The following is a 24,235-nucleotide window of genomic DNA, read 5'->3' as shown; positions in this document are numbered from 1 at the left end:
AGTGAGAACAAACCTCCACTATTGCAGTGAGAGCACAGAATTCCTGCCATAGTCTCCAGGGAGCTGTGGTAGCTGCAGCAACAAGAGAAAGGTGTAGCAATTTGAAAAAAATATTTTGTTATTTTTATCAACAAGTTCACAAGCCAGAACAATACAGTGATATCAATCTACCAGCTTATAAAAATCCAGATGACTCTAAATTATTTTGTGACCGAACAGAACAGGTTAAAGTCACCCATTCATATGACTAAACTTTCTGTTTTCAAATGTATGCAGGTTGTGGACTAAATTTTCAGATGAAGCAAGTTGCTATATCAGGTTGGTGTATAAAAGCCCTGTTTACTGCTCACATGTCCTTTTCTCTGCCTCTGGTGAGTTTAGGTGTTAATCTCAGATATTTATGTTTTAGCTAGGACTGGCCAAGCAAACAAACTTTCAACCAACATTACTGGGAACCAAGATCCTTGGAAGTGAAGGCCCAGCCAATATTGAGTATCTGGAACTAAGACCCTCACAACAAACCAGAGAGAAGAAGAAATGGGGAATCTGGGTATTTACACCAAATTTACTCACTGAATTAAAATGTCTTCCAAGCCCAGAAAGCATTCTCAATTGCTAAGTGAAATCTGCACGTCAGCAGCAATGGGCCAAGCCCCTAGGACAAGTAGTCTAGTCAGTGCTTAGACTAGCTCATGCATTCTCCACACTGGAAGCTGGTGAACCATGGGTAAAGGCCTGTCTGGACGTGCTCCTGCTTGCTCAAAGCAGGCCCACATCATGTCAGCCACTGAAAGCACCATTCTTGCAAAAGGAAAAAAAAAAAGTATGCATGAGGCTGCCAAGTGTGTGGAGATGAGACTGAATTTTGGACGTGTTATGATTAATAATTAAAGCAGTAAGATATAAGGTAAGATTAGGTATAAGGTACCAAATACCAGGTATAATGTTGTAGAGGAGTTTATTAAATGAGATGGGGGGAGAAGGAAAAGTGGGGAGGGTACCCCAAAGAGACAGAGACAGAGGCAGAGATAGTAAGAAGATGAAAGAGGAGGAGGAGAAGAAAGAGGAGGAAGGAGAGAGAGAGAGAGAGAGAGAGAGAGAGAGAGAGAGAGAGAAAGTAAGTAAGAGTAGAGCAGATAAAGGGGCAAGAGAGAGAGAGAGAGAGACCATGAGGAGGAAGGTCTATGCTTTTACATGGCCCTGGGCAGGGTCACACCCTCATGGCAGGTAAGCAATGACATCACAAGTAGGCAGACTGAAGCAGAATGCTAACAGGACCTGATTCTTGGGGACAAGGCTTTGGGGCTATTTATCAGATAAAGAAATAGGGTGGTCTGAGGTGTAGGAAAAGTGATTGTAGGTGAGGGTTAAGGAAGCAATCAGTGATCTTTGTCATAGCTACCTCACATGTTATATGTTGGGTTTTTTTTTTTTTTTTTTTTAATTGATGGCATTAGCATGTTCTGAGGGTGAAATTTTAAGCCCTCAGACCTCAAAAGGTCACTCTTGGACCCCTATGCCGGCTCCAGGGAAGGACCAATGGTTAAACTGGTTTTAAACCTTTAAGTTCCTGAAAAACACAAGAATTGCTATGGTGCCCCAGGCGTTACCTCTAGCTAAGCTAATAAAAATATACACGATCCCTAAAATTGGTGGTAAAAGCAACTTGACAGCACATGAAGAGCTTCCCTGACTCTCATAAACCTTCTCCTCCTGCTGCTGCTCAGCTTTTGTCTTGGTGATACTGGGCAAACTAGTAACTATTTTGTGCCTGGTTCCTTGTCCTAAATAACAGCATCACACATTTTTTTTTTGGAAATTGAGAACTTGTGGTCTCTCATTGCACGGAGTTTAGCTATCCTGAAAGAGGCCTTGGACCAACTTCACTACCCTCTCGACTGTCCAGTGTGTAAAACATAACTAACCAATGACAAGAATAGCTTCAGTATAATGATAGTTTTTCTTGGTATCTTCTGATTGGGCCATAGGGAGAAGACGTATTTCATGTGGTCCGTCATCTGGCTTGGTGGCTGTGAGTCGCACACACATTTGGCAGCATCCATCATCTACCTGTATATTACCCTCCCGAGTCAGCTTTTCCGCAAGAACTTTGAGGCGAGAGTTTCCCTGGCTTCTCCATGAGCCGATTTCCCAAGTAAAGTCACCTTTCCTTGTCTCCATACCCTGTATTTCAAGTTAATTGACACGCCTTGAGAAGGACAGCGATCCAATTTCTATTACTGCTCAGAGGAAAATAGGAGCTCGGGCAATATTTTTTTTTTTCTTTCTTAAAGATGGGGGCTTACACTGTATCTTAGGCTGGTCTTGAACTCACGATCCTCCTGCCTCGGCTTCCCAAGTGTTGGAATTACAAATGTGCATCAGCATGCCCTGCTACTAATTCGAGAACCTATTTAATGTGACTTTATATACTCTTCTAAGCAGTGAGCTGAGGGAGAAACAGAAGTATGTGTTTTCCAGTGAAGCGATTCGATTGGGACAGTGGAGAAGGCCATGATTCGAAGATGCTCTCAGAAACTGCACCTTCTGCGCATTTGGGCTGGTGTGTCCTCCTCCCACGTTCCTGAGCAAGTTAGTGCCCTTCCGGATTCTGTGCCGAATCTGCGGTTGCAGACGCGGCTGCTGCGCGCGCCTGCGGGGAAGTGCGGCTGCGCGCGCCTGCGGCCTGACTGCGCTATTTCATCATGCACCGGGCGGGCCGCGCGCCGCTTCCGTAGCCGCCCTGCGCACCGCCTAGGCGGCGTGCTCATGCCCTGTCCGCTCCCCACGCTGCTCAGAGCCACCCGCGCCGCGCTGCTGCTACTGTCGCCGCCCCGAGTCGTCGCAGCGCCCGCGACTCAGCGGCTCCTTAGCGTTCCCGCGCAGCCCGCCGCCTCCCGGAGCAGCATGGACAGCACCGAGGAGCTGCTGGCCCCGCTGCGGCTAGCCGTGCGCCAGCAGGTACCGACCCTCGAGCGCGGCACCCCCTCCGGATGGTCCTTTCCCTGTCCACGCGCGGCGTCTGCCCCCCTGATCCTTGGACCTCGTACCCTCGCTGCATACCCCGAATCCAGCCGCAGTCTCCGCCACCCTCTTTGAGCACCCCGGTGGCCTGGTTCTTGACTGGTTCCCAGTTTACCGGCGAGCCGACGCTGCGCTTCTTTTCTCTGGTTTTGGGGATGGATGCTTTGGGAAACGTTCCTTCCTTTTTACCTTTCTTCGGTGCTTAGTCTCAGGATCCACTCAGAAGATACGGCCGAAACGTGGCTGAGGGGAGGTATCGAACCTCCCACTCCCCAGTACCGATGCGAATTCATGTCCCTGACCTGTCAAAATTTCTGCCTTCTGAAGAGGGTTTCAGGGACCAACGAGCTTTCGGATGGAAATTGTAGATGGACTGACTGAGCCGCTCGGTGAAGTCATCCATTCTTAGGGTGGGACACCTGGAAATGTGATTTGGCGGAAGGGAAGGAAGGTTTCTTAGCTGGAGCGTCTGGGATTTAATCTAGACCTCCCTTTTTTGTAGTATTGAGTGGAGATCAGACTTGAGAGAGGGAAAGGAGAAAAGCATTTAAGGTGAGAGCCAGAGCTTTCGGTAGGGCCCCAGCATCAGTGACCTACTACCCGTAAACACCAGTCCGGTTGCTCCTGCTCTGGCGCCTGATGCAATCGTTCCTCTCTAACTTAGATCAGTGGAACCTTGTTTTCGGAAACAATTCATTGGAGCAGAGCTGCTACTGCTTCAGGAAATTCTGCCACTTTTGCTCTTGTTTGACCTCGACTCTTTCATTTCAAATTTCACTATGTACTTCATTTTTAAAAAAATTATATTTCTGTACATTTCATTCAGTCTCTTTCCAACCACCCTCCACTTTCCACAAGATTAGGTGTGGCTCCTCTGCTTTTGTTGTAACTTAAAATCTCCTCCTTTTGGAAGAACACATCTAATTTGGAGGGGGAAAAAGCACACACCCCAAACCCCTCCCTCTGCCACGTTAGCCTGGAACGGCAGTACATAGTATCCATCTGCAGTAAGACTTGGTCTAGTTAGCTTCAGGACGCTTTGATCAGGGAGAGCTTTCCCAAACTACTTGTGTGGCATTTGTGTCCTTTGTTGTTTTTGTTTGCTTGTTTTATTTTTGTGAGTTTGTTTGATTGGATTTTTTTTTTTAAACTTTGGGATATTTTCTGAATAGTTGAATAGTGTGTGTGTGTGTGTGTGTGTGTGTGTGTGTGTGTGTCGCGTTGGATTCTTTTTCTAATTTTCCGAAAGTATATATGTATTGACTAATTGCCTGGAAATTTGAGTCATTGAGTCCAGTGTCACTGGAAAGAGTTTAAAAATCCTCTAGTTAAACTTCCTTCTTTTGGACGTGGATGGAAATGTGGAATCCAGACTGTCCTTTTCACAAGTTTCCATTGTGAAGCTTGTGCGATGGATGACTTACTACCAAACTGGCCTTTAGAGGGTAGTAAAGGATTGCTCTTGACAGTGGTGTGTATTTTGGAGGATGTTACCAGTAGTAGTTGTACCCCCAAATCAAATTCAAAACTAAAATTTTGGAAAACGGGTTTCTGTTAAGTCTGAGCTTGACAGCTTCACAATATTTATTTTATTTTATTTTATTTTTTGTACGGGATAAATAGTGTTAAGAGTTTTTCACACTATGTGATAAATGATGCTCCATATGACCAGGACACGGTGTGATCAAAACAGGCATTGGTAAAGATTTCTTCAGAGCCCTAAAATACATCCCTGGGTTTATGTAACAGTATGAGAAATTGAGTGCTGTGGTTTCTGAGTTAGAAATAACTTGTTTCCTTTTGAGATAAGAACCTATTGGTGTGGCCTAAGGCTTGAGGTCCTTTTCTCAGAGATACTATGTATCCCAGGCCTCAAACTCAGCCTGGCCCGAGGATGACCTTGTACTTCCAGCTTCCACCCCCTTAGTGATGGGATTGCCCTTCTGTGCTGCCACCCAAGGTGCTGGGATGGAACGCTGAGGTTTCTTAGTGCTAGGCAAGCCTACACCAACCGGGCTGTCGCTGATTCTTTGAAATCACTTGAAAAATATTTTCATACATTTTTTATTGATTTTCTGTATGTGTGTGCACATACGTGCCCTATGCTCATTTGGAGATCAGGGCAGTGCTCAGAATATCATTTTTTAAAAAAATGTTTATTATTGTTTGGTAGCACTGCAGGAATAAATTCTCTCCTCCCACCATGTGGCTCCAGGGGTCAAGCTTGGGCTGAACCGTCTCTGGGACTTCTGAAATGCCTTGTAAGAAACTGCTTGTCAGAGCTTTGATCAAAGAAGAATTTCCACAGTTATCTGAAGTTACTTTTAGAATTCTGCCCCCTTTTAATTAGAAGTTAAGAAATTAGCAAAAATCATCACAAGACTTTTTACTTTTGAAAATAGCTATTTTCAGAATGATGCTCATGTTTTATTGAGTTTTTCCATTTGAAATCATTTTTATATCTTTAATTAATTTTTCTAAATTTTTATTTTGTAATACAAGTATTCCTCTACCTACAATGGGGTTGTGTCCTGGTAAACTCTTTGTATATTGAGACTAGTGTAAGTTGAAACTGCCTGGTAACACTTCACTTACCTAAGAACATCTAGCTTAGCAAGCAGGCCATTGTGCACTGTCTCGTTTACCCCATGATCGTTTGGCTGACTGGGAGTGATGGCTTGCTGCTGCCTCCCATCATCACAAGAGACTCATATATATCTCTGGCCTGGGAAACAGTAGACACTCAAAAGTCAAAGCACAGTTTCTACCAAGTTTAGGATTTGCAAGTTAAGTTACCTTAAGGCAGCAACTGGCTGTTCAGAAATAGCTCACAGAAGAGTGCTTATTCTTGGTGATTTCTAATGGTTAGAGAGGAGTAACGTGCTCGCCATGCAGTCATGAGCATCTGAGTATGATCTTCAGCATCCATGAAGAAAGCTGGGTGTGGTGGCACAGTGCTAGAAAGATGGGAACGGGTGGTGTGAGGAGCCGCACTCCTGAGGGTACCCAGGTGGGTTCCCCAAATCTACAAGCTTTTGGAGGTTCCAACAGTCCTGGAAACGCTCTAGCCACCAGGCTTGCTGTCTTCACATCCTCCTTTCTCGTTCTCTCTGTCTCCCGTACTCTGCCTTGACCTTCACCACTTTGCACACCACAGTTTACCTGAACAAACAACAAGCATAAACAAAAACCCAGGCGCGCTGAGCTATACCTTTAATCTCAGCACTGGGGAGGCAGAGGCTCTGACAGCGGCAGGTGGGTCTCTGAGTTCAAGGACAGCCTGGTCCACAGAACAAGTTCCAGGACAGTCAGAGCTACACAGAGAAACCATGTCTTAGGGGGAAACACCCTCCAACCCCCAAACAAACAAACAAAAAAGTAAGGAAGGATTGCTTTTCTTTTTGGCTCTGTCTAAACAGTGATTCAGGGTTATGTAGTTATAGATCTTCATATTTGTTGGTGCAAACAGGAGCTTTGGAGGTGACTGGCCTGTTCTAGAAGTCATAGGTACTGGTGGAGCAATTAAACGAAATTCCTGGTGTCACTGTCTGGACTTGAGGATGTGGGTTTGCCTTGAAGCTCCAATAGAGTTAACTATAGTGGGATTTTTTTTTTTTAAGTCTGAGGTGGAATTTAGTAGTTGTCAGTATGGGAAACGCGTTGAAGAGTTGCTAGGTGGACTTTTTTTTTTTTTTTTTTTAAATATCCCCGTCTCTCTCTCTCTCTCTCTCTCTCTCTCTCTCTCTCTCTCTCTCTCTCTCTCTCTCTCTCTCTGTGTGTGTGTGTGTGTGTGTGTGTGTGTGTGTGTATGTGTATGTGTGTGTGTTAAGGATTAAACACTGGGGGCAATATATGTAGCCTTGAGTAGCCTTGTCATTCAGAATGCACGCTTTGAAGCTACATTTTCAAAGTTGAAATTGTGGTTTTGCTCTCATAGCTGGTGACTTTAGGCAAGTGAATTAACCTTCAAAAGCCAAACATTTTCATTTAGTGTACAGAACAGTTTTAACCTTGACAAAGAAGTCATGTAGAGTTGAACACCTCCTGCCTCTAGGATGTAGGATGCTCTTAGGCAGTGTATCCTTCAGGTCTGCTCACCATTAGAAGGCTGCTTCCCACACCACTGTTGGCCCTGAGCTTACTTGTTTTCTTAGATTGTTAGTCTGCTTAGCATTGTGAATCTGTATGAAACTTGCTGTCTTCTAATCTTGAGAAGGTAACAGAAAAACCTTCCAGAATTCCTTCTTGGGTCTGCCACTCTAATAGGGGAGATTTAGCACAAGGAGCCTTGAGTCTTTCTTGGCTTTAATTTTTCTGAGCCTAGAGTTAAATGATTTAAACATTTACAAAGGCAAATGAAAAGTTTATGACGTTTTTTCAGTAGTGATAAAACATTTGGAATTCTAAGGTGGATTCATTGACCCTAGCAAGAACCTACTAGGCACATGTGTGAAGCCAAGCATTTTCTAATGTGAGGAAATGGTTCTGTGTTCTTCTTGGGCAGCTGAGTATGACTTGGGCCCATCCCAGAAGGGTAACTGAGGATTGACCCCTCAGGATCATGTTTTCTGTTAACCATTCTTCTTGTGTCACACTGAGCAATCATGTATTTATTGTATGCTTCTACTGGGAACAGGGCCTCTAGTTTAGCCCTTGATGTATTGCAGGCCAGTGTCATTCACTGTGCACACAGAAGCCCTCAGATGTTGAGTGCAGAAGAAAAATAATTAGCAAATGGGAATTCTTGGGGCTGAGGCATCTCTGCGATTCTCTCAGTTTAGAACTAGATCTCTATAAATTGAGATTTTAATTATTCTGTTACTCAGAACAAATGGAACTTTCCCTTCTTTGCTGGCCTGGAAAGACGGTGAACTCAACGGTGGCAAGTCTCACCTTTACAGAACTGTCATGTGAGGGCTGGCCACTGACTACCTGTGCCTTAAAAGACCAAAAGGGAGTTGGGGTGATGCATTTTTAGCCTTTCGTACCCATTTACCTATTGCTTGCCAGTGCCTAATGAAAACTTCCAGGAGAAAACAGATGATGTGGGGGAGCCCATACTTGTCACTGGGGAGATTTTTAAAGAGGACTTACCTAATCGCTCCCAACATGGAAAAGGAGCCCTTGCCACCTCTTCATAACAAAGGTTCATCCAGGCTTCTTTTTCTCATCAGAAAGCACAGGAGACGGATACTGTAACTGGAGGGACAGAGTCACCAAACGAGTGGAGAGTGGGCCAGTAGGTAGTACTGACTGCCGAGTGCTTGGCACGCTAGGCTAATGGGATCAGTCAACAGATGCCTGGGTGTCATAGTGGACATGTCTGAATGCCTTTCTGGAACTGCAGATGAGTATGTTAAATGAGCCTGTGCAATATGTTTAGATCGCAGGTACTGTGAGGAAGATGAGATGAATTAGAGTGTTGATTTAGTTAGAGATAGATTAGGAACTGCTGGGGTTAGAGTTCAGCCTCCTTAAGAGACAGAGAGGGGCCAGAGACTGGTAGCATGGCTCTTGACCATGTCAAACGCTGTCTTCTTTTTACCTCAGATATGTTAGAATTCCTTATTGTTCTAGTGAAATTCATACAGGTAGCGTCTCTGTGTAGATCATAGAACTTGAAGTGCTGGTGCGCACCGCCTTGCCCAGCTCAACTACATTAAAAATATGTGTACAAATAGTACTATATGAAGAAATAGAAAATGAATTTAATACATTAACAGTTAAGTAATGTGTATTTCAGTGTGATAAATTCTGGGCCTGTCTTCTGGGAGCTGTAATGGAGTAAGCAGATACTTAAGCCACTGCTTAGATTTACCATGCTGCAGTCGCTGTATGCGTGTACTGGTAAAGGCACAATGTTTTGGTTGCTAGGATACTAGCACCATTGCTGTTGTTAATGCTTTGTTTTTTCAAATATTGAACAACTTTTTAATCAGCCAATGAATACCTTTTTATAAAAGTTATTCACAAAATAAGGTGTAGTCTTAACTGGGCACAGTGGCACATGCTTCTAATCCCAGCGCTCAAGAAGCAGGCAGATCTCTGTGCGTTCAAGGCTAGCCTGGTCTACAAAGCAAGACCAGGACAGCCAAGGATATACAGAGAAGCCTTGTCTTGAAAATGAAACAAACAAAAAAGGTATAGTCTTTATATTACATTTTACTGTGCTTGCTCCTGGAATATGCTTCTGAAGGGACAGAAACAGAAGTGTTGTTGGTTTCTGTTTTGTTTTCACTTTCTGACTGGGGTGCTGTAGAGAACATTGGCTCTGGAAGAGACTGTCCAGAATGGAGAGAAGAGTGGCGATTTGGAAAGGGATAACAGCCAGAAGAGAATGTGCTCAGGAGCCCTCCAGGGCCTAGGATCTCAGGAGGGAAGAAACATGGCTGCCGTCCCAGCCGCTGTGGATTTGGGAGAAGCAGCAGCTTCTTCCTGGGACAGCTTTGGGTGCAGCCAGGCTAGCGAATGTGGAAATGTGGTAGGCTGCTTTTAAGCTTCGGGAAGCACAGTGCGGGAAGATGGGCACTGTGAGCACAAGGTGGAGACCGTTACCCAGCTAAGGGTGGTTTGTGTTTATAAAGATTGAAGACGAGGCTAGCATGAGTTCGGGTTATTTGGGACCAGTTTCACGTTAGTAGTGTTAGATGATTTGGGGTGGGACAAGCTGGCAGTCAGGTCTGAGAGGGGAGGGTAGGGAGACTTGAAGTGAAATCAGCCACGTGTCAGAGGTAAAGAAGCACAGCTTGATATTTTCTGAGAGATGGCGGATAGAGAAAACAATTTAGTGAACAGATTTGGCTTGAAGCGTCTGTGGCCTCAGTCACGTTGAGGCACCTGACAGCAGAACAATAGCTGTCAGTCACATTGCACGTACTCTTGGGGCTGTTGAAATAGTTGATGTTCTGTGACAGCCCAGGAGTCGAGGGTAAGTATGCAGTGAATTTATTATACTCAGGAGCCAGAGAGATCTTCTCTTTGCTCCAGGAGCCACAGTTAGCTAATGAAAGCTAAGTCTGTACACTGCAGCCTGTGGGTTATACTGTGGCTTGCCTGGGTGTGGAGTTTTGTGTGTACATGTTTGGATTTGTGTGTGTGTGTGTGTGTGTGTGTGTGTGTGTGTGTGTGTGTGTGTGTGCGCGCGCGCTTCTTGATCTGATTATTAGTGTCTTTGAGCAGTTACAGACATTTCATAGTTACTGTCTTCCCCTTTCTTATGTATTATAGTTGAATCTGTTAGACTGTATCTCTCTTTACCAGCAACTGTGCTTTTCTGAACTATTTCAGGCAGTTTCTTCAGTCTGTCTGTTAGGCCATTAGGTCGTTAATTCTCTCTCTAGTTGTGTCTGATCTGGTGGTAACCTGTCTGTTCATTTCCATCTAAGCTCTGCTCTTCTCTCCCCACAATCTCACCATGTGGGCGCAGTCATTTGTATTCTTCTGGTTTGTGTATGCTGAGAACACAGGCCATCAGTTGTTCAAATGGACTTCTTATAAATGTGTGAAATTGCTATTTGTGGACAAATACTTTCTAAATGAATTTTTAAAAATAGGTTACTAGTGTTTCCTGATGACTGAACTCAGTCCTGAATGTAGCTTGTTTGTTGGCTAGGGAGACATCGTGAGGAAGTTGAAAGAAGATAAAGCCCCACAAGTGGATGTGGACAGAGCGGTAGCTGAGCTCAAGGCCCGGAAGAGAGTTCTGGAAGCAAAGGTAAGTCTTAGAATGCTAAGATAGAAATGTCAGTAGGTATAGGTTTATTCCTCTTTGTTTAATTTCTTCGGGTAGGAAAGATCTCAAAAGCTTTCTGAACAGGTGCCATTGGCCATCCATTGTTTTATTCAGCACACCTTTTCCTCCTCTACCTAACCAACTTCTTGTCCTTTCAGAAACTCAAGGCCATGTAGCTCAGGGCTAGAGTGGGGTTCGATCCCTAATACTTTGAGAACAAAGTGCAGCTTACAATGTCACTTTTTCTCCAAAGCTTCCTTAATACATGAACCCACACTCCTACTGTCTCCCAAATCCTACCTGAATTTCCCAGAAGACATTATGTTCCTCTTTAAGAATTCTCCTAGGCTTATATTTAATGGTTTTATTATAATCCATCTTATATCTAACTCCAGACCTTTTCAAATTGTAAACTTCGTATCATTAAACTTAAATAGTCCAGAAAGTTGTTGTTTTGGAGTAGGGGAGGGTTGTGTGTCTGTCTCTTTGTCTGTCTGTGTTTCTGCATGTAGAGGCTGCAGGGCTATGCCAGATATCTTTCTCTAAAGCTGTCCCTTTTATTTTTTGAGACAAGCATCTCTCATCAGTTTGGCAAGACTAGGTAGCCAGCGAGCTCCTGGGACCCTCCATCTCCCCAACATTAGGGTCACATGGGTGCTGAGTTCTGAATTCAGGCCCCTGTGTTAGTCAGCAAGCACCAGCTGGGCCATCTCCTGAGCCTTGAATCTGAGGGTTTAAGGTGATATCATACTAGTAATACATAAAAAACTGAGAGATTGCTTAAATTGCTTCTCAGCGTCTGCATATGAGGAAGCGTAATAGGCCTGTCTGCTTTTTTTCTTGAGACAAAGTTTTACTGTAGCCAAGGTGGCCTTAAACTCCTCCTTCTTCTGCCTTGATACTCAATACCAGGGTTATAGGAATGGGCCACCATCCTGTCTCTCTAATCTTTAAAGTAATCATGTTTGTTACAGCAGTGGAAGTGTCTGCATTATTTAGCTCCCCAGTGCTGTGACACACCTGAGAGGAAGCAAAGGCAGAAAGGATGTTTGGCTCATGGGGTGAGGGATTGCAGTCTGTGTTCAGCCTGTTTGCTTTGGTCTGTGGTGCAAATGGCACGAGGAGGAACATTTTCGCCTCATGGTAAAGAGAGAGACATCTCCTCGAAGGCCTTGCTTGCCTCCATCACCTAACTCCTGATGTTCCCATCACTTCCAGCCGTACTGTCAGCTGGAGAGCAAGCCTTCAACGAGCTACTGGGGATGTTAAGATCCAAACTGTAATGGCTTCTTTTCTGTTGCTCAAAGTGTTTGTGGAGGCTGAGGGCTCCACTTCAACTTCTCTAAATCTTATCTCTCTGGCACTTTATGTTGGATTCTGCTAAGGAATAAACTAAAATCGGATGTGGAAGTTCAGGTTTCCACGTGCCTGTCCACTCACACGCTTCTTGGTTACTCTTACAGGAGCTGGCATTGCAGCCCAAAGATGACATCGTGGATAGAGCAAAAATGGAGGATACTTTGAAGAGGAGATTTTTCTATGATCAAGCTTTTGCTATTTATGGAGGTAGGGGGTGAATGAAAGTACAGTGATGCTGTTGGTGGCTTTCCTACGTTAGTCAGGAGCTTGGCCTACTACTGGTGTCTAATTGTATCAGACCACATAAAGAAGGGAGGACAAGGCGATTTGCTTTTTTGTTGTTTAAGAGTTGGCATTTGCTATAACGCCCATTCTTAGTAGTCCCACACCCTGTCAAGCCTTTATTTCATTTATTTATTTACTTACTTGTTGGATTTTTAAAAACAGGGTACCTCTGCGTAGCCCTGGCTGTTCTGTCCTGCAGCTCTGTAGACCAGGCTGGCCCAAACTCAGAGGTCTACCTTCCTCTGCTTCCTCAGTGCTGGCATTAAAGGCGTGTGCCACGACTACCCAGCCTTATAACATTTTTAAAAATAGATTATTTTCATGTAATATATTCTGATTATTGTTTTCCCCTTCCTCCACTCCTCCCAGTTCTTCTCCAGTTTCCTCCCATCCAGATCCAATATAAAACAAAAATAAATTGGACTAGAATGAAACCAACAGAAGAGCCCAAGAAAAGGCAAGAAACAGATACAGTTGCAGAGACCCAATTATTCACACACTCAGGAATCCCATAAAACACAAACCTGGAAGGCATAATATATGCCCAGAGGACTAGGATAAAAAAATAAATGGAACCTCCAAAGACACCTTAGAGTTCCTTTTCTATTGGCCATCTACTGCTGGGTATGCAACCTGCCCTTAACAGTGGTTTGTTTCCCCAGTGAGACTCCCTTGGAGAAAACTAAATTTTCATTTGCAAGTGGTAACCAATTGGAGGTAGCTTCTGAGCTAGGGATTGGGGACATGCCTCCCCCTCTCCTTTCTCCTCACCTGGTGAAGGCCCATGCAGGCCCTGTGCATGCTGCTTCAGTCTCTGAGTTCATGCGTGTGCCTGTGTGTCCCTAGCTCTTGTTTCCTTGGTGTCCTCCACTGCCTCTGGCTCTTAAACTCTTTCTGTTTCCTCTTCTCTGGCGTTCTCTGAGCCCTGAGGGGAGGGATTTGATGGAGACATCCTGAAAGACTGAGTGGCCCAAGATCTCTCGGGCCATCCCGTGAATTCTTGAAGCCTTTTTTCTCTTAGCGTGTAGAGGTCGCTGGGGGCAGATATTAGGCATTTGCTGTGGCTGTGTGTTTCTACGTTGGTGCATTCTTCCTAGTATCTCGGGTGTGTAGAGCACTGTTGTAGCTCTGATGACCTGGCTACCCCTTTTGACAGGACCTCAGTTATCCTGGTCCTTGGCTTACTCTTTGTGGCCATCAATCAAGGAAGATGCTCTTCAGGCAGGAAGATGATGCACATTTTTCTGGGTGCTATGAGAGTGCTGACTGGTTAAACAGTGATCCTTGCACTAATTGGCCTGTAGTACTTGTTACTGAAACTTAACCTGGGTTTGACTAAACAGGTCTTTGATTGTTTTACCTCTTGATGTTTGAATAACAGTCCAAATACCCAAAATTAGACAGTGCAATGCTGGCCCTTAGATCATTGCTCTCTGCTAGTGTGGCTGGTTTTCCTCATGTGCTGCTGTCTGCCTTTTCGTCCTGCCCCTGTATCTGTGGCTTTAGTTTCACTTGGGGCTAACCCTTTGTGCAGTTATAATGGTGAGACAGTGAGTGGAGGAAAACATTAAGTTTCCCTTGGCCAGCCAGCTGTAACTAGTGCTCCTTGGCACCGAGGGACTTGCATTGTGTGCAACATATGGGTGGCAGAGTCACAGGAGAAGCCCATGCTCGCGTCTCTCCCTCACAGGTGTCAGTGGTCTGTATGACTTTGGGCCGGTAGGATGTGCTTTGAAGAACAATATCATCCAGACCTGGAGGCAGCACTTCATCCAAGAGGAGCAGATCCTGGAAATTGACTGCACCATGCTCACCCCTGAACCAGTTTTAAAGTGAGGCTCTGCTTTGATGGGAGAAGTCCTTTAAAAGTTAATATTTAACTTCTTGATTACAAAAACTATCCGTGCTCATTTAGAAAATTAGCAAAAAAACACACAAAAGAAACATACCTGGTGCTCACAGATAGCCAGGTTAAAATTGCTGTTTGTCCTCTCTGTCTTCTGTATGTTTCTGTTTATTTGAACATGGCCAACATATTGCATTTCTTCATGGAATGTAGGTGAAAACTCAGAGTTAAATCTGCCATATGCATTTGAGCTTGTTGGGATTGTTTACTGGGTAAAAGTGCTGCCAAAGCCAAGCACCTTAGTTGAATTCCTTAGTACCACATGGTATAGAGGGTGACCGACTCCTACAACTTGCCCTCTGGCTTTTCCCTTACACCCACATACATAGACACACCTGGACGTAACATGGATAATTTTAATTCTAAAAAGTGTTTTTTGATAATTGCATAGTGTTGTTTTATGAATGTAATATAATTTAGTTAGTGCCGTATCATAGGCATTTACGTTGAAGTGTTTCTGAATTTGTGTTCAGGTAGCTACATTTTGGCTATACTCTTTTTTTTTTAGATTTATCTATTTCTTTGTATATAGTACTCTGCCTGCATGTTTACCTGCAGGCCAGATCACATTATAGATGGTTGTGAGCCACCATGTGGTTGTTGGGAATTGAACTCAGGACCTCTTGGAGAGCAGGCAGTGCTCTTACCCTCTGAGCCATCTCTCCAGCCCTTGGATATACTCGATTATTTCCATGGCGTAAGTTGTTAGTGTAATAGGCATTCTCACACATGCTTTTTGTATTAAAGTTTCAATTCAAAGGCAGATGCTCAAGATTATTGAAAGTAGGACAGTTTCTATTACTAAGCAAGAGGAATCCTTACCACTTCAAGTCTCATCCGTATTATCATTTACTATTGTCTGGTAAGGTGGCCATTTTATGGTTAGCCTCTTTGAGATGCTCTTAATAATCACAGCCAACTAAGAAGAGAGGCATCCGTGTTGATGAATCAGTAAGATCTGGATAAAGGCATTGTGCGTGCTGTTTTTCCCACTGATAGTTACTGTAGAGAGAATATCAATGTGAGTATAGGTCAGGATCTCTACTGAGCTGTGATGCAATCTTGGCTCATCAAGTTCCTGATGACTTTGGCCTTTGCTTAGATCACTGATAATAATGGAGTAAGTGAATTCTCCTGAAATGCCATACAGCCTGAAGATAGCTTGTAAATGTGTATCGTCTAGCTGATTTCTTCTTCCATGGGAGAGAGCTACTGCAGAGGGGATACGAGAGGAGTTTTCTCAGGCACCCGTTTCTGTCTGCCATGGATAAATTGCTACTCTGCATCTTGAGTGTCCATCTTTGACACACGTGGGTCTAAACTCGGGGGATTCTTCTAAGGCAGTGTCCCGTATTCATTTGAGTGAGGGTGACAGATTAGCATTCACATGTTCACCTAGGACCTCTGGCCACGTAGACAAGTTTGCTGACTTCATGGTGAAAGACATGAAGAACGGAGAATGCTTCCGTGCCGACCACCTGTTGAAAGGTAAGGGTCTCATCTTTCCTGTGGCTGCTCAGAACAAAGGCTGAACTTTTTTCTCAAAATTTTCCACTGTTTTTAAAAAATTTGGTTGTATTTATAATATTTAGATTAAACACACAGATTAAGTCCCATATGTTATAGAGTCACCTATAGATTGGTTATATTCAGATAGTAATTTTTTTTTTTTTTAAAGACAGGGATTCTCTGTGTAGCCCTGGCTGTTCTGGACTCAGTTTGTAGACCAGAATGGCCTCGAACTCACAGAAATCTGCCTGCCTCTGCCTCCTAGAGTGCTGGGATTACAGGCCTAGCTCAGATAATGAATTTTTTTTTTTTTAATCAGTGAGTTATGAGGACATAATTGTGGGCTGGGACGGTAGCTCAGTGTTGAAGGCCTTGGGTTCTCTTCAGGTTTGTTTTCAGTGGCTCAGCATTGGCACTCAGGAGTTGTGTTCTCCTTTTGTTGCTGGAAACTGACACTCACCAGCACTGTTCTTGTAGCTCACTTACAGAAGCTGATGTCTGATAAGAAGTGCTCTGCTGAGAAGAAGGCAGAGATGGAGAGCGTCGTGGCCCAGGTGAGAAGTTTGGAGATCAGTCAACACCCCCTGTGTGTCTTCTGGCGGCTCTGCCTAAGCCAAGTGCATTGAAAGCTTTTCTATACGTGTTCACTCATGAAGTCTCATGGAGCACACCTTAAATTTTCTTCTGTGGTTAAAGGCAAATGACTGTGTTTTTAACTTTCCTTACTTTGTTTTCTTCAGTCTCAGTCTACCCCAGAGTAGTCTAGACCTCACTGTGTAGCTGGAGCTGGCCTCCAGCTCAGCCCCTCACTTGTTGGGAGTCCAAGCATTGAGCCATCACACCCAGCTCCAAAACCTGTTTCTTTCCACTGATCTCTCTGAAACTGAGTAGAGAACTTTGTTACATTTATCTATTCATCTTTGAGGGAAGGGCTGGCTGGTGCAGCGGTGTAAGTGTGGAGGCCAAAGGACAGCTTTAGGGAGTCAAGTTGCTTCTCCTTCCACTTCATAGATCCCTGTGTTTAAACGCAGGCCTTCAGGCTTGGCGGCAAGTTTCCTCACCACTGACCACCGTCCTACCCACACCCTTTTGGGTGCTTTGTTTTGTTTTTCGTTTTTGTCTTTTGAATTTGTTCTTCCTCGACTCCTTCCAAGTGCTGGAATTATGGGTGCAAGCCACTGTGCCCAGTTTAATATTCTGCTTTGCTTTCATGGAAGTTACTAGATTCTTTGCTGCCTTACCCCATTTTTCTTTTAAGCATGCAGATTCTCCTCTCCGATAATTAGCTTTTCCTTCCAACATCACATGTGAAATTTTCTTCTTCATTTAAATTTAAAACTTTGTTGATCTGCCAGTTTATGTCAGTCCCTGTAATGTATAATTTGTCCCTTGCCTGAAGCTTGTTGGCTAATATTGTTAAGTTTAGAAAGTCATTTCTTCCTTTCTTTTCTTTTCTTTTCTTTCTTTCTTTCTTTCTTTCTTTCTTTCTTTCTTTCTTTCTTTCTTTCTTTCTTTTTTTCTTTCACCCTGATACTGCAGTTGCATGTTCTAGTGGTGGGGACGGAACTATGGCCTGCGTTCTTAGTCCCCATATGTTCATTTTATTTCCTTCCTTTTCCAAAGGATTAACATTTTTTAAAAAGCAAATGTTAAAAGGCCTCTAATAGCCCCTGGTTTCCTGCCCCCCTCTTTTGAAACAAGGTTTCACTATATTGCTCTGGCTATCCTGGCGCTCACTATGTAGATCTGCCTGCCTCTGTCTCTGTAGTGCTGGGATTAAACCCACACACCACCATGCCTGCCAGCCCCCTGAAACCCCTCATTGTCGTCCATTCAAAATTACTAGGGACATTGCCCTGTGTAAGCCTTGGAGTGTGTCTTTGATCTAACCTGCTGCTTTCATTTCCAAGTAAACTGAGAACTGAGAGTGCTTGATCGTGTGGCTGTGAATGCAGTTTGAGCACTAGCCTTTTCGTATTCGAGGACAATGATTTGTTGTTGTTGTTGTCATATATAAAGTCCTGAGTGAAGATGAGGGAGCTAGTGTATTCCTCCGAAACTGCCTATGCAGTGTCACTGGCTCCCAGCCCACCTGGTGTGCAGCTGCATCATGGTGATGTCATCCCCGGTTTGTTTCAGTGTCATATTGGGAACCATGAGAGTCTGAAGTGCACAGATTCACCCTTCAGTAGAAAGAGCTCTTTCCTTTTTTGTGGACTCAATAGTTGAAACTTGCTTTCCCTAACCCTAGTCTTTGTTGACTTATCTCTGCATATAGCAGGTTATAAAAATCAGTTTTAAAATGTTTTGTTGCAAAAAATATAAAATTATAAAATATTCTTGAAAGGTGAAGAATTCTTTAAAGTTCCTTGAAATTAACTTTTGTACTTTGTGAAGTATGACTAAATGTAATACAAAAAATTCTAGTCACTATTCTGTTAACCTGATTGTTCACTTCTATCTGTGATATTAGCATTGGCACATTTAATAAGTCTTTTCTGAAGCTTTGGTCATCTTTGTGGGACAGTCACTGGTGACCATGGCCAAAGCCCATTGGACAATGAGGGTTTCAAAATGACTTTGTCCTCTGCTGTTGCTTTTGACTAAAGAAAACAGGGAAACGTCCCCTATCAGTTATGAAGAAAATTGAGAATGCATGTCTGATCCATGCCTCTATCCTTCTGTAACCCATTTGTTGGATCCTTACCACCCAAGCGGAAGGGCACAAACCATCATTTCCGTAAAGCCCAGATGGACACAGTGAGCTCCCATCTGTTTCATTGGTTCTGTGCCTTTCTCTGTTCTGATTTAGAAGTTAAACGCTGGCAGCCATTACGCTTACTGATGGTTGGATTGTCTAGTTTGTGCTGACAGGATGTCTGCTGAGTCAGTACACCTGAGCGCTCTTTGATAACTTCCTTGCTCTTTGGTGTGACAGGATAATTGCTGGCTCATTTTGTTCACGTCGTGTCTGGGGCCTGTAATCAGCCGTTTCCCCCAAGCCTACCTTGTCCCTATTTGTGGAGGTTTTACTGGTCATATGTTTGGGCTGATGACCTGCACTTAGTGTGGCTAGAGCACTGACGGGTGCAGCCGTGTATAGTACTTTGTCTTGCATCTTGTTCTGTAGTTTTTTCACTAATTATTTTCTTTACATGTCCTTTAGCTTGACAACTATGGACAACAAGAACTTGGGGATCTTTTTGTGAACTATAATGTCAAGTCTCCCACTACTGGCAATGACCTGTCCCCTCCGGTACCTTTTAACTTAATGTTCCAGACCTTCATTGGGCCTGGAGGAAATATGCCTGGGTATGTATTGCTTTTCATTTGTCTGTTTACATAACATACTTATTAAAATTGCCTGTGACAAAAGGTAAAATTCAGTGCCAAAGAGAAAAGCTTTCATAACCATAAGCATAATGAGCTACTTGTGTTTGCTGTTAAATCGGTGTAGACATCCATGGTCATCATACTTTTCAGTGAGCTGCATAGGATGGGAGGGGCAGGGAGAGATGATTTTGTTTCTTTGGTTTTTTACATCATTGTACGTAAATGTATACTTTAGAATGACTGAGTCCACCTAGTGCAGTCTGCGTCCTGTGCTGTGCTGTCCCTTATAGCTACTAGTCATGTGTGGCTTTTTAGCATGTAAAATGAAGCCAGTGTGTCTCATTGGTTGAATTTCAACATTGACTTCCCTTTCACGAAACTTAAGTCAATGTGCCTAGTGGCCCTCTGTGCTGGCGAGTGTGGTCTAGCCTACACCCTTGAAAGACAGTTTCTATGCGTAAAGCAAAGCTGAGCATTTCATGGTGCTCTCCATAGCTAAGGCTATTCCCACTTCTCTTGACACTTCACTGCATCACGTCCAGTTCTTTTTCTCTTTTTGATGTAATGTGGGTCTCTATAGATGGCATGTCGTTGGGTCTTTACTCCCCACCCTCCCTTTTATTCTTGTTTTCTGAAGAAATATTTCAAGCTCACTACAAAGTAATGAGTATTGTAATGGAATTTGCAGTGATTTTTAGTTATTAGATTTTCAGTTATTTTCATTTTTTAATGTTAATTCTCCATTATCTGGGTTCCAATGGCTGAACTTGGGTTCATAGTTGTGGCAGCAAGCATACTTCCCCAGTGAGCCACCTTCAGGCTGTACTGGCTAGTTTTATGTCAACATGACACAGCTGGAGTTATCTGAAAAGAAAGTGAGAAAATGCCTCAAAGAGATCTGGATGTAAGGCATTTTTTAAATTAGTGATTGATGGGGAGGGCCAAGCCCATGTGGATAGTGCGTCTCTGGACTGGTGGTCCTGGGATCTACAAAGAGCGAGAGGAGCCAGCCAGCGAGCAGCAGTCCTCCATCAGCTCCTGCCTCCGGTCAAGTTCCTGTCTCAACTGTGCTATAGAAGAGCAGGCTAAATAAACCCTTTCCTCCCCACGTTGCTTTAGTCATCGTGTTTCACCATAGCAATAGAAACCCTAACTAGAATGCAGGCCATTTAAGGAGATAATTTAAAGGAAAAGGAAACATAACCTATTTGTCCACTGACATGAGAGAGGTTAAACTAACAGTAGCGAAGTAGATCATTTCAGTGTGGCATTCTGTTGCAGTTAACCCGAGAACATTTAGTTATTTAGAAATGGAAAGGTATAAAATCATGCAGGAAGTGGCATGCTTTTATACACTTCTTAGAAATGCAACCTGTAGCTGCACTTGCATTTTAATGAAATCTGGAAATGGACATAAAAATGAATAGTTGGTTTGTTAGAATGAAAGACAGTAAAGTTTGGGGTTTCTTTTTCTTGGTTTTAAATTTGCTTTAATTTTTTTTTCATTGAGACAGGGTTTCTCTGTGTAGCCTTGGCTATACTGGACTCGCTTTTATAGACCAGGCTGGCCTCAAACTCATAGAGATCTGTCTGCCTCTGCCTTCCTGAGTGCTGGAATTACAGGCATGTGCCACTACACTCAGCTTTGCATTAGTATTTTGAAGTAGGCCTCTTGGAACGCTTTCTAAGTGAATATTTTACATTGAATCTTCTCTGTGAAATTAGAGAGAAGGCACTGGCTATAATGCTGTTGGGGTTTAAATGCGAATGCTCCCTTAGACTTACATATTTGCATGCTTAGTCCCAGCTGTTTTAAAGGATCTTTGTTGGTGTAGGTGTCTTTGTTGGAGGAGGCATATTACTCAGGTGGGATTTGAGCTTTCAGAAGCCCATGCCAGATACACACACCAGCAACCCACCACCTTACCACCCCACCACTCCATTACCCCCGACCACCACCCCCACAACCCCACCAACTCACCGCCACCACCACCACCAGTACCACGCTGTCTGTGGTTCCGGATGTAGAGCTCCTAGCTAGTGCTCCAGGGTTATGCTTGCCTGCTACCACACTACCTACCGTGATGGTCAGGGCCTTAACCTCTGGAACTTGAAAGCAAGTCCCCCAGTTAAATGCTTTTCTCTTACAAATCGCCTTGGTCATAGTGTCTCCTCACAGCAGTAGAACAGTAACTAGAACAACTGTATTTGGTTGACTTTATTTTTAGGATAGAGAAATACAAAAATATTTGGTTGAAAATATAATGCAAAAATAGACCAAAGAATGAGAAATTGACATGACTTGGTTAATGACTGAGCACTGGCTGCTCTTGCAGAGGACTTGGCCTTGGGTTTCCAGCACTCACATGGCAGCTCATAGCTGTAATTTCAGTTCCAGGGACCTCGATGCCCTCTTCTGTATCTGAAGGCACTGTGTATACATGATAATATACATGTAGGCAAAGCATTCAAACGCGTAAAATACAAATAAATAGCTCTTAATTAAAAAAAAAAAAGTGGAGAGGAATACTTAGCCATGAGGGGAGGAAAATATCTTAAGGAAACAGACAGGGAAAATTAAAAAAAGAAGAGCAATGGCATACGTGTGATGTAAAAAAGCAGAGGCGGGACTGAGTGGGTCTGAGGAGGGGGCCATCAAGAATGAGATAAGGGGCGATAGGGAAGACCAATGGGGATAAGTAGGGAGAGAATAACGTGTGTGGAGATGCCTATTGTGTGGATGAAACCTATTGTTTTATAACAAAAAGCACTGCCAACACACACACACACATCACACCACACACACATACACACACACACACACACACACCACACACACCCACACCACATACACTGCACACAGCACATATACATACCCATACACACATACCACACACACCCCCACACCACAGACACACCACACACACATGCACACACACACACCACATGTACACACCGCACACATACGCACACTCACATATCCCATACACACACACCACACCCCCCCACACCACATACACACACCACACACCACATACACATACCACACCACACCACATACATGCATACACACACACACACCACACACACATACACACAAAGACCACACACACACACACACACACACACACTCTTTAAATGGAAACACAAAAAATCCAAAATAGCTAAAACTGTCCTGAATAATAAAAGAAGTGCTGGAAGTTCTTGAAATCATCATATATTTCATGTTGTATTACAGAGCCATACTAACAAAAACAGTATCGTGTTTGCATTAAAATAGATACATTGAGGAATGGAATCCATTTGAAGCCACAGGCACAGGTCCACACTCCTGTGAACACTTAGAGAAGTTAACCACTGGAGTAAAGAAATAAGGACAGTTCTGATTGGCACTGTGACCATCTCAAGATCTTAGTCCACTCCATGGTTCTGTGGAAGTGTTTGCTGCTTAGGACAGGCTCTTTCCTTTGAAAACTTCTATTTTAGGCCTTAAGCATAGTTTTGCTGTGAAAAAGATATATGTGGTACTTTGTTGTATTGTAAGACACAATTTCTTATTTGTAACAGACTGATTTACTTAATTTTATAGGTATCTAAGGCCAGAAACTGCTCAGGGAATTTTCCTGAATTTCAAACGACTTTTAGAATTCAACCAAGGGAAGCTGCCTTTTGCTGCTGCCCAGATTGGGAACTCCTTTAGAAATGAGATCTCGCCTCGGTCTGGACTGATCAGAGTCAGGTATGACTGTTGGAGTTGGGCTGGAGATGTAAACTGACATACTTGCATATCAGTCTTGATCACGGTTTATTTCTTTATTTCTGTTTTTTCCAAATGTACTGTCCGGGAGGGTGGCAGTTTTGATGGAGGAGTGAATTATAAAGTAGAAGAGAGAGCATGGATGATGGCTTTTGGCTCCTGTTTATTCTAAAGTTATCCTTTCCTTTGCTCACCACTTGTTTTTAAGATGTAGAAATATTGGTGTTAAAACCAATACATTTCTGTCAATGGTGTGTAGTTAGAGGGTTGGTGTGTGTGTGTGTGTGTGTGTGTGTCTGTGTGAGATACACAGGATGGGAAGTGTCCCGGACAGGTGACATTGCTGGGGGGCATGTCCTGGGTGCAGCCTGTGTATCCTTAGGAGCTTCTGACATAAGGCAGTTGGCAAACCAACACTGCTGAGTTCAGACACTGGCCTGTCTAACATTCTGCTCTGCCTAGTGTGCCCAGGCATGTGTGAGAGGCGTCCTGGCACTAGCTAGTCCCTTTTTGTCTAGAATCTTACTGTGATTTAAGTTTGTCATTTCCACATTTATTTTTGACATCATCTTTCTAAGTAATATATTCCACACAAAAATTGTCTATGTAGCCCCATTTAGCTTTCTTAGGCTCCAAAACAGCCTTCTGTCCAGATCCCACCATTTCCTCTCTTCTTGTTTACTGTAGCTAGTGACTGTGGTTGTCAAGGTGTATTGATACACACACACACACACACACACACACACACACACACACACACACACGCTGATTACCACTGGCAAGCTTGTAACCAATCTGTCTATTACATCATTGCCTTTCACTTGTTACTCTAGTGTCCAGCCATAGCCCTTTCAGCAGGTACTGAGATGGTAACACTATTACTGCATTATTAACTCCAGTTGACACACAGCTTCCTACAGAACACATGGGAAGACCTTGGCGGCAGCCCTGGGGGATTCTAGGTAGGACCCTGGTAGAGCTCTGTGTAAGCTATGTAAGGACACAGCCCCACCTCACCTCACATTCCCATGTGCACAGACACATTTCACAGTTGTTGAAAGGTAATTAAGACTTAGTGCTGTGGGACCAAAAAAAAAATATGCCATTAATGAGTAAAATTAAAAGCCCAGAGCTCTTGGCAGTACATTTCCTACGGTATGGCCAATCTATGCCATTTTGTGTTGCTTCTAAAACATTTGAGATAATTGTGAGAGTACACCAGTGAGATTGTGTCCATTTTTTAAAAAGATTTTTGACTCATAAAATTAACTCAAAACACTCTCCCTTCCCCTGTAATAGCCACTAAATTGCAATTCAGAGAAATCTCTTT

The 24,235-nt window shown here is 43.6% G+C and overlaps 1 protein-coding gene across 2 annotated transcripts in view; it reads left to right on the top strand.

The window, feature by feature from the left end:
• The first annotated feature begins 2,719 nt into the window (after positions 1–2,719).
• The window catches only part of Gars1 (glycyl-tRNA synthetase 1), a 40,459-nt gene continuing 18,943 nt past the window's right edge, over positions 2,720–24,235 (top strand). For both annotated transcript variants that reach the window (XM_051152327.1, XM_051152328.1), the window contains exons 1-8: positions 2,720–2,961; positions 10,637–10,738; positions 12,220–12,322; positions 14,091–14,232; positions 15,706–15,794; positions 16,293–16,369; positions 18,982–19,127; positions 22,738–22,887. In XM_051152327.1, the coding sequence (XP_051008284.1) occupies positions 2,770–2,961; positions 10,637–10,738; positions 12,220–12,322; positions 14,091–14,232; positions 15,706–15,794; positions 16,293–16,369; positions 18,982–19,127; positions 22,738–22,887 (1,001 nt within the window). In that variant the 5' untranslated portion in view covers positions 2,720–2,769. The remainder of the gene's footprint in view (positions 2,962–10,636; positions 10,739–12,219; positions 12,323–14,090; positions 14,233–15,705; positions 15,795–16,292; positions 16,370–18,981; positions 19,128–22,737; positions 22,888–24,235) is intronic.

This window comes from Acomys russatus, chromosome 10 (assembly GCF_903995435.1).
Source record: "Acomys russatus chromosome 10, mAcoRus1.1, whole genome shotgun sequence".
NCBI classification, from domain to species: Eukaryota; Metazoa; Chordata; class Mammalia; order Rodentia; family Muridae; genus Acomys; species Acomys russatus.
The sequence above is the reverse complement of the archived record's forward strand: the minus strand, read 5'-3'. Positions and strand labels throughout refer to the sequence as shown.